The 11,041-nt window shown below is 42.5% G+C and overlaps 1 protein-coding gene across 2 annotated transcripts in view; it reads left to right on the forward strand.

The window, feature by feature from the left end:
* The window catches only part of LOC118341673 (SPARC-related modular calcium-binding protein 1-like), a 16,777-nt gene extending 8,242 nt beyond the window's left edge, over window positions 1-8,535 (forward strand). For both annotated transcript variants that reach the window (XM_035679991.1, XM_035679992.1), the window contains 6 exons: window positions 272-352; window positions 687-879; window positions 1,431-1,504; window positions 1,733-1,826; window positions 4,120-4,454; window positions 7,151-8,535. In XM_035679991.1, the coding sequence (XP_035535884.1) occupies window positions 272-352; window positions 687-879; window positions 1,431-1,504; window positions 1,733-1,826; window positions 4,120-4,453 (776 nt within the window). In that variant the 3' untranslated portion in view covers window position 4,454; window positions 7,151-8,535. The remainder of the gene's footprint in view (window positions 1-271; window positions 353-686; window positions 880-1,430; window positions 1,505-1,732; window positions 1,827-4,119; window positions 4,455-7,150) is intronic.
* The last annotated feature ends 2,506 nt before the right edge of the window (window positions 8,536-11,041 follow it).

Consider the following 11,041-nt stretch of genomic DNA (forward strand, 5'->3'; position numbering starts at 1 on the left):
TGTCAGTTGGACATAAAAACGACTCCAAATCAATGATAATGTTGCTCCGTTTATACCGGGCTGATATGTCATTGTATCTACCATACATCTTAATATAATAACACTTTTTAGACATTTAAACATATGGGAGCAAAAGTCTCTGCCACTGTAAGCTTGTCCCTTTGGTTTGTTTTGGTGTAAAACGTCACAGTCAGGTGCTCTTCTCTTTGCAACTTCTCCACAAGCAGAAATACCTTTAAACATTGTGTGACAGTAAGATTCTCTTATCCAGAGCTGACAGCTCCTCCGTTATGGGTGACCATCCTTTTGAACTCTGACCCCAAAGGAAACCGCTCAGTCAGACGACCCACCGGTAAGAGTGCCTGCTGCTTGTGTGAGGGGACGATACTGATGTGACATTTGTGTGGGTTAGTGATCAGATTAACTCAGGGAAATTATTTAAAAGTAAAATATACATTGCAAATATAATATGATGACTAGGAAACTATTTCTTAAAATATTTATGTCTTTACTTTGTTCTGCAACACTGTCACCAGGTTTTCATTACTGTTACACAAAGTGAAACATTTACAGAAACAGTTACAGTCTTAGTCACATTTTAAAATGTGTTAATACATGTTTGTTATTATTCTAGCATTATTTTTGAATCTGTGTGTGTGTGTGTGTGTGGGTGTGTGGGTGTGTAGACAGTCCTCAGACTTGTGAGCGGGAGCGAGCGTCGCTGCTCTCTCACATGCGTTCACCCTGGAAGGAAGAGCGTTTCATCCCAGAATGCACTGCAGACGGCCGCTACAACCCTGTGCAGTGTCACACTGCTACAGGTTACTGCTGGTGTGTCAGGGTGGACAGTGGCAGGCCGCTACCAGGCACCTCTGCAAGGTAATCAGTCAGTCAGTCAGTCAGTCAGTCATAGTTGGATATGTTGGGTTAATATAGGCACAGATATAATTCCGCACTAATGCACAGAAGCAGTTAATCTTAATCATCCAATTTTAAACCAATTACTGTCTCTGTTCCCTGGATGGGTTCCCCTAAAGGAAACACACAGAACAAATCAGAGTAAACTGCGGTTGGTTCTGTTCTCGGGGGGGGGGGTTATCAGCGTTGTTGACGCTCAGCTGAAAGTGCTCGCTGTTTCCATCTGGTGGTTTTCTTTGGTTCACTGGTGTGAGGGAAAACTCCCTAAGGCCTAATAATGTATTTGTATCACTCCTGCAGAAAACTCAGGAGTAATACAGTAACACACTACGGTATCTCTGGCTGTAATTAATTACAAAGTATTCATTTTGTTGTGCTATTTACCAGGAAACAAAATTCACTGTTTAATAACACATTTATTGTTCATATTGGCAGATTTCCTCGCCTGGTTTCAAATTTAAGTACTGACCATTTCAGAAAATAAGATGCTTTAAAGGCTGTGATATTTGCAGGAATCACATCCCAGACTGCACTGGGGCAGAGGAGGTGCCAACCGACAGGAGGTACAGGGACAAACCTCTGCCAGGTAAATATGAGAGTTTCCCTTGTCAGCTTACAGGAATGTAAACACCTCATCATGTTTACTTCATTTATAATTTGTAAAACAGGGATTTTATTGTCTGTCCCCTCTCCAGAGCAAAGTGACAGAAACAGCAGCAGACATTAAACAGGAGGGCAGTCCAGCAGGGTAGACATGTGGAGAGGCCAAAGACTAACATCTAGGGTTGCTGTCCTCTCTCCTCTGTTCCCTCAGGGTGTCCTGGAGCTCGTAAGAAGCAGTTCCTACAGAGTCTGGTTAGAGCTTTGCAGCTGGAAGCACAGCATGCTGGAAGTCTGAGTCCCCACCAGTAAGTCTATCTACTGTACAGCACAGCAGGTTCAGTGATCAGTGAAGGTTGTGTCCAAAATCACTCCATATTTACTGTAAATTGGGTAAACTATTGAGTGTTTGTTACATAGTGTAATAGGGAGTGTTGAATGAGTGAAGAAGGGAGGGAGTTTGGACATAACCTCAGTTTTCCTTTAATTAGTTTAGGAAACTCATGACAAGGACGCGGTCTTAATGCAGCTGGGCTGTGTTTAAATGTCTTTAAGACAATTATATGCTTCACGGTCACATGTGATAATTAGTTTGTATGTTTGCTGTGTAAATGCAGAGGTTATTGCAGTGGTTGAACTTGAAAAAATTAAAATCTAGTATGTTTACAGAACAATATTAAGAAAACAATGAGCAGAATGCATGAACAGGCTTGTTATCTAAAGCTCTGCATTAAAAGGTGCCTTAAAGGAAAGTAAACATGTTTTGTTTATTTAATATTTCCCATCAAACTGTATTTTATTCATAACTAAGTCCTTGGAAACATGTTAAATGCATTTTCATCATAAAACAGCCATTCTTTTGAATTTGATGTGTGGTCATCCTTTTTTCTATTGTCACCTGTGGCGTATTACTGCATTCAGCAGTGTTATATATGTGTATTGTGCACTAGGGTGTAACCACGCATTTGGGGGGGGGGGCCTTTAGTGATTTTTTTTTCTGAAAAGCCACTAGCCGAAATTTTGCGACTCATTCAGACCATCAGGGAAAAGACTAAGTATATATTATTGTTATATTATTGTTATTCATCCCCATGCATGCTGCTCAGAGGAGTCTGCGCAGTCTGCGGCTCTTCTGCCAACAGAGCCGGGGTCTAGTCTCCCTCTCCTCTTGCTCGTCACTGCCAGGCTTTAGGGTGGCATCTGGGGTAGGCAGGAGGACGCCGCTCGCCGCAGAGTACAGTTGTAAAGAGTGTCTGTGGTTATGTTACGTCTTTCTCTCTGGATTAGGATGTTCCTATAGCTTGAAAATATGCTAAAATAAAAATATGCAGTAAATAGAATTACAAATAAAAGCAGAATATTCAGATCAGATCCTTTAATCTGGTCAGTCCTTTACTGTAAAACAGGACATACTGTACAAACAGTACAGATAAGGCTCATCAGCAGCACTGGTCAGAAACTGTATGGGCTAAAAGGCTCGAGCCAAGTGCCACTCATTTTCTGTGTGTGTAACCTAACATCTTTGACTTTAGTGGAGGCATAACTTTCCTCTGCAGAGCTGAGTTGCTTCTCCGAGTGCCAAATGAAAACCAATTTCATACGTCAGTGAACACAGACCTGATCAAGTCTGTGATTAACTGATGGAAACTGTTGGAAGAACGAACCAACTCCATCTGTTTCTCTTTGCCAATCAGCACTTTGGTCTTTCTGTACTTACCTCATTCTCAATCTGTTTCTCTCCCAGTTCGTGTACAAACATCCTCCTTTTTAACACACTTTGTCGTCTTCGTGTCTCATTTTCATCAACACACTTAATGAATTCCAGGTTTGTTTGTCTTTGGTCTGATACAGAAAATTGAAGCTGTGGTTTTTGCTCACTGTATAACTGATAAGGAACCCAGAAGCCATCTGGTAATTTTATTTTTTCAGCAGGCTGCCATGTCCTTGTGAATTTGTATATTTATTGAGCTCTGCAGGAATACTGTAAATAGAAGTCGGGGTTATATTTGGTCAAGGTGCGAACACTCGGGAACGTTCTGTCACAGAAATGTGATTACAGGTGTCTGAAGATGCCAACTGCGTGTCCTGTCGATGACACCTGCTGGGGTGTGAACAATAATCTCACTCAAACTGCTGACTCGAAATCCTGATGTTTAGATTTTATCAAGTTTATGCTGAGTGTGAATGCATTTTGATTATATTACAACCCTCTTGGTTTATGAGGACTTTCATTACAGAAGCTACTTCTAGTACTCAAACTAGTGTGGAATTTTTTGTTTTGTACGTCTGTGTTTTGTTTATGATGGATTAATAAAGTTTTTAAGAAAAGAGTTGAGATTGTAGAATATATCAAAACCAACGCATTTCATTGGACTACTTTTACTAGAGTTCGTAATATGAGGGAAACGTTTCCAAACGAGTTGCCACGTTGTTCCGTTTATAAACACTGGAGCAGAAAGTGCTCGTCCAATCAGGTGCAGCCAGAAGGGTTTGCACAGTTGAGGGAGGGGGTAGCCTTTCATCACAAGTGTCCAATTTTCAGTGGAGTAATCCTTTAAACTGGTGATCTCTGACTTCCTGGGTTGTGTCTCTTTCCACCAGGCCCTCAAACACACCTCCTTTCAGCGCTCCTTCCCCATCTTTCATCACTCCAACCTCCACCACTCCTTCCTCCTCGACCCTGGACGTTGCTTCTCCTGCCGCTCCAGAGGCCGTGGAATCCTCCAGGCCAGCGGCGGTGCTGCAGTGGCACTTTGGGCACCTGGACATGGACTCCAGCGGAGTGCTAAGCGAACGCGAGGCTCGACCCCTTCGTCAGTTCCTGCGACGGAGGCTGAAGCCGCGACGATGCGCCAAGAAGTTCGCTCAGTACTGTGACAGGGACGGAGACAGAGGCCTGACGCTGGAGGAGCTCAGGGTCTGCCTGGGCCTCTGAGGTGGGTCCTGGTGTGTGTGTGTCCCAAATGACTTGATAAATATCCCTCTTTTCAGTCAAATAGCTTCCAGTGCAACTTTAAATTTTCCCTTAGGCTACTTACAAAGTCCTTTTTCCCACTCCCACTGTCCTGTATGAGTACCTGCAATAAAACACATGAATACAGGGCTATAGTGGATGTTGGCTGCACAAGATGGAGAGGTTTAAATGGTTCAAATACTTTTCTTTAAACTGTAAATACTGTATATGCTCTGTGAAAATATATGTTTCTACCATAAAATGCATTTTCTAGAGGGTATATGAAAAGAAGGACATATAAAGGACAATAAAAAATACGTAGCTATGTTTGTGAGTGAAGGTTTTCTTGATAATAATGAAGACATGGTAACAAACACTAATGTTGGCAATACTGGCAACAAAGCAGACAAAAAAACTCATTTTAAACCTAAGTCAAGGTACAATACAGTAACATGTGGCAGCTTGGCCACCTTCAGCCAGGTTTCAGTGTTTATCCCAGTGGTGTAGTAGAAAACAGTGTGCCTGCTGCCTCTGTACCACCTGTTCTGAGCCAATCAACCAATTAACCTGATTCAGAACAGGTGCAGCAGCCGGCTTAACTCCGCCTCCAGCTGGTGCTCAGAGTGAACCTGCTGAGGCTACACAAAACTCATTTGTAGTATTTCATTCGGCCAAGATGAAAATGTTCCTGAACAGATGGAACAGGTTGATAAACTGGTTATTTAAAATTCTGCTCACAAATAATGTCGACTCCTTCCGCTTCAAGCTGTGTGGAAATAAAATATTAGGGAAATCTGATTTATGAAGTTGAGTGAGTGGAGTTGAAATTACAAATCACTACAACAAAGTTACATATCATTTACCCAAAAACCCATCCTTTATTGTCAGGGCAGTTAATTTGCAGCCTGGTTAGGCTTTTAGATTCAGGATTTTCTACTCTCTTAGTATAGTTATATATATATAACATTTTGTTCTGTCCTTTGCTGTTTACTACCCTAGCTTTAAGTATTGAATTTGAGTAAATGTATTTAGTTAATTTCTGGTTGAGTTCAGTCCTCCAGCTCAGAGTGTGAGTGAGAGACAGGTTGCACTGTGTGTGTGTGTGTGTCTGTGTGTCTGTGTGTGTGTCTGTGTGTGTGTGTGTGTGTCTGCGTCTGGTCCACACTTGCGGTGATAGAAGCATCTTTTTCTGCTCTCCGGGTTGTTGCTCCTGTTGATCCCAGGAGAGCCGAGCGTTTCGGGCTGGCTGCCAGACAAATTACACCCGCCGATTTCTGCGTGTTTATCTACCTTTATGAAATCAAAACACACGTGGGCAGCGGTTAAATGGCCTGCTTGTCAGTCACAGCTCGGCCGTGACACCAGCTCACTAATCAGTCGGACCGCAGACGGCCATGACAGCTAGAGGAGTATTTTTGTGTGCGGCTCTATGAGTTGCGGCGACAGTAGCTGAGGGTTATTATGAGTGAGTGTCGCCGCAGACAAAGAGTCTTTTTCCACATGAATATTTATGGAATTTCTGTTGACATATACAAAACAAAATATCTGGTTTATACAGAGAACTTATAGTGCCTTACTATACAGATCCCATTGACCTGCATGGAAATACCGTACAGTGTTCTGTGTGGTACAGTGGACACATGAAGGCAAGATGATGGAGTAGTAGCATTTTCTGTTTACATTCAATAAAGGATAGTCACATTTTATTTTCCATGGTAATTAAAATCCTTCATTACCACCTGTAGGAGACTTGTGGCAGCTCTGATGTGTGTATCTTAAAGGATAAACAACACACACACTCAGCACGCACCTTGAAGCAACGTGTCAATAGAGAGTTGAGGTCTCATCTATTTTTTAGGTTCTCAGCAAAAATACAGTGAAAATGATCTGTTCATACTAATATCGAGGTTATATCAGCAACACAAACACCTTTCAATACAGTTTCATTGTTTATATCTGTAAAATGGATAATAAATATATATTTTTAACTCAACACCTCCTGTATCTAAAGATTAACTTTATCCATCTCCAATGGGGAAATTCACACAGTTACTCCGGGAGTGGTTAGTGATGCAGTGCCTTGCTTAGGGCTGTGCCCAGGAGGTGAACTTGCACCTCTCCAGCTATCAGTTCACACTCCATCCTGTGCTCCATGCTGACCCTCCGGTTCCCTACAGACTGAGCGACTGCCCCGAGCTTTCAGTCTGTTTAACATTAAAGTTCGCTGGTGTTTCTGTGTTCATTCGTTAACGAGGCTTTTATTGTATTTATCAAACTCAGTGTAGGAAGAGCAGCAGCACTGTGGAATCCACGGGCAGTGTGTCCCAGGTGTGAGGAGGAAGGGAGATAAGACTCGCTGTAGAAATATAAACAGGAAGACTCAGTGGGAAGATTGCTCGGAGATAGAGTTGTCCAGGCGAGCAGGAATCTGAAGGTGGCAGATAGAGAGGAAGGACGAGAGGGGGTGAGGAGCAGCTGATAGTTCACAGAATGAGGAGAGTGAGAGTATAAAGGGCGTGACGACGTGTGTCTGGGAAAGATAGCAGTGACCTCCGGTGGTGACGGAGGAGCTGCCAACACCCGGCGGCCTGATGAGGAAGAGGATGTGCTGGGCTAGAGTTTGGATTTACTTTTTTCTTCGCTCTGCTAATTTTCTGTCTCTCTCATTCTTTGCCACAGGGAGCAACGAGACAAATGACCCGATTCTAAAGGCCAACTGGTTCCCTCCCGTCACCTTTCACGGTTCTATTAATTCATCCATAAAATCATGGCTGTGTCATTGCTCACAATTTCATCCAATGCTGATTAAAAGACAAACATAAATACTGCCTCTAGTCCTCACTGTCACTAAAGCTATTTTTCCTTTTCTTATCTATTCCCCCGCCAGTCCCAGTAGTTCCACACACACACACATACATTTTGTAATTACCATGGAAAGATTTAAGCTTCCTTTGGTATTATTATTTTTATTTAAATAATATTTTTATTGGGATTTTCCATAATACAGTGCAGAAAACAGACACATATCAGAAAACAGAAAACGGGGCCTGATAATAATTAGTCACACTGCTGCATCATGAGAGAGGCAGACGGCACACAGTAGATTGTGTTGCTGGTCAGGTGCAGCGTCATATTGAGCGAGATGATCCAGAAATGGCTGCAATATATCAGAAACTGTATTAAGACTGTGCATCACGCCATATCGATTCCTCTGGCATTATTAATGTTGTAATAAACCGGAGTATTTTTTCTACTGTCTTACTGACACTGATGATGCATCCTTTTTCGCTGACTCGACATTTCACTCAATTCCTTCCTCTCCATAATTTACACGGCTGTCTCTGAATCCTTTCCTCATTCCCTTTCCTTCCTTTGTGTTTACCCTCTTTTCCTAACATCCTCTACATCCTTGCATCTTTTTGATTTATCCCTTTCACCTTCTGTGAACTCTTCTCTCCTTGGTCCTTCCTTTCCTTTGAGTCCTCACTCCTTCTCTAGTTTGCTTGAATCCTCAGGTCTTTCCTTTGTTCCATCCCTAATTCACTTCTCCTGTCCTTAAAGGTCCAGTGTGTAGGATTTAGAACCGCAAACGCCCCTATCCAGAGGCAGTGTTTGGCTTGTCCCTTCTGGGCTACTGTAGAAACACGCAGGTTCCAAATAACGAACTCCGTGGGAGGTGACCTGTGGCATCTGTAGATGTAAACAATGATTTACTATATTCAGGTGATTGCACACTAATATAAACATACTTATGAATATTATATTCACACTGGACCTTTAATCTCTTTGCTCTCAGTCCTGGTGACTTTTCCTTTCCAAACATCCTTACCTTCTTCCCTCCACTTCTCTCTCTGCTTTCTTTATGCTTTGCTTCTCCATATTTTATAAACATGTTGCCAATATATTGATGTAACATATTTTGATACACATTTTGCTTGATAATTTTTCATGCAGTATATTAGACGATATTCAGTCTGCAGCACTAAATTGTTTGCTAATTGATGCCATGACTGATTTTCATGTGATTCTCTGATGTTTGCAAACGTGATTTCAATAAAAGGGTGTTGTCATTTCCTTTTTTCATTAATCTCAGCAGTGACATTGTTTGCCAGTAATAATCAGTCGACGTGAATTAAGTCCCGCCATCATTTGTTTAGTCCAGCAGGGAGGCTGCTGGTTGCCATGGCAACAGCTGCCCGAATCGCCGTCTCACAATAAACAAATCAGCAGATAAACAGGAAACGATAGAGGAACAGCAGCTCTCATAACAGTCAAGTAAGCATTATTTCCCAGGGTGCATTAGCTCCTGTCTAAGTGGTGTCCATGGCTGTGATGTGATGAATGGGACATTAACGAGACACCGTGGCTTCCTAATAGAAGCAACAGTTGTGTCCAGCGTGATTTATCTTCCTCTGTGGTGTCCAGACTGAGCCTGAAGGGCCGACATGCCAATGTGACCTCGAGTAACAGGCTGCAGTCGGCTGCGTGTTTACTATCAGTCTCCTGTCTCAAAGCTACAATGATGCCCTGAGGACAACCATGAAGATAGCAGAAATAGCGTTTGTGTGCTTTGTCACAGTAATTACCATCTGGTTATCTGTCCCTGAGCCTGCAGAGGTCAAAGAGCAGAGCCGTGTAGAGCGAACATTAAATGTCCCTGAGGGTCACAGTGCTTTGCAGACAGTTGTCAGACACAGCACAAGATCCACGTTGTCAGGGAATTATAGTTTGACCGCCACCCTGAGGGAAGCATCTGGAACCATACAACATAAGTCTGTGAGATGACCCTCACTTCATAAAGGTGCTGAAGGTAACTACGAGGAGAAGAACCAGTTATGTTCCTATTTTTAAGACTAACACAGCAAAACCAAGAAATCATAAAATTAGAAAGGATAGACACTTTTTAGAGGCTCTAGGAAAAGCTACCAAAAGAACAAAAGAATGTTGATGACGACAAAGCTCCCTCTCCCAATCAACATCCCATGATGTGACATTGTTAAAGTGAAGAACACTTGCGGTTATCAACCAGGCTAGTGTGTGATGTTTTAAACCACACACTGACAAAAAAACAGGTTTGACTGAAATGTGATAGGTGCTAGTCAGTTACAGGCTGCTTATAGCTAAGAGTGGCGCCTCCCCTCCACGACTCATGTATAGGCTCTGTGAGACCTGCCTGGGCCTGCTTCAGACGATGTTTTGGTGCAGTCGAGACTACATTACTGCTGGACATTTGTTTCAGCTAAACCTCATGACTTTCGTCAGGATTAAGAGTATAGTCTAGTATGGCCACTGCTTGTTGTAGCCATAACTTACATTAAAATGCTCACATATATTCCAAAGACAGATATTCATTACAATGGTCTGTATCCTAAACCAACACTGAGCGAGGACCACTGCTGTAACTTTATCTCCACACAGTTGTTAATGTTTTTAATAACAGAAAAATAAAGTCTGATAAATGGGGTTTAAACTAGAATGCTTAAGAAAGAAGGCAGTTTTATCTTGAATAATTTAAGTCATGAAACTGCAATTCAGTTCATTTTTATAGGCTACACAAAAAAGGAAGGAAAGAAAAAGACATGAGGGTCCTTTGTTTGTTTGTTTGTTTGTTTGTTTGTTTGTATGTATGTATGTTGTTATGTAATGGTTTGAATATAGCCACAAGCCGGCTTTTACTTCTTTCTGTATTCTAATATTGTTTTATATTCGTAATTGAAATATAGCAGGATTTCAAGAACAATGAGGTTGTGTCTGACGTCACAAGGACCCGGTCTCTACCAGCTGTGGACACTGGTTCTGGCAGACAGTGCATCACTCTCATACCTGGAGCCCAGTCCTTGCCTTCATCAGGACAGACTCCTCCTGTCCCAGTGTGGAGAACAGATCAGAACAAGAGCTGGACTGGCCGACAGCCAGTTCAGACTCAGCACTGTAGCTAATACAAGTAAGACTCGTACATCTTAAAAATCTTAAATCCTGCTACGATTTTCATTACATTACACGCTTTATTTAGGACACTTACAATAAGTCAATCATTCAACCATGGTGGATCACAACAAAACCTGTAACTGCAGAATCATGATAACTACATCAAACTTCATCAAATGGCTGAACATCTTCAAGTGCTAGCATTTAGCTTCCCTCGGTTAGAGTTTTTCGAGCTTGCCCATCTGGGCAGCTACAGTAGGGACGTCACACGTGTACTTAGAACATGGATTCGATTCAGCCACCAGTAGCCAGTGCAGGCGGGTGTGGAGGTAGGCAGTGTATTTCGGTGAGAGAACTTCGCAGTAGGCTTGTACAGACCAGGCTGAGCTGCTGCATTCTGGGATGACGCTGCAGAGGGTCAGATGGCACATGCTCAGGCAGAGCAGGAGTGACGTTGCAGTAGTTTAGGCTACGCAGATGACAAGATCCTGCTCGGGTGGGGAGGAACCGGCTCTGAGCTAAAAATTATCTACTCAGACAGTGTCGTAATAATGCTACATAACCACACAGCTGAGTAACACTAAAATCCTTCAGTTATATTGTGCTAACGTTAATGTGGCACAGAGGTTTTTGCTGACATGG

This window comes from Morone saxatilis, unplaced genomic scaffold (genome assembly GCF_004916995.1).
Source record: "Morone saxatilis isolate NCDOM2014 unplaced genomic scaffold, NCSU_SB_2.0 Contig8, whole genome shotgun sequence".
NCBI lineage: Eukaryota > Metazoa > Chordata > Actinopteri > Moronidae > Morone > Morone saxatilis.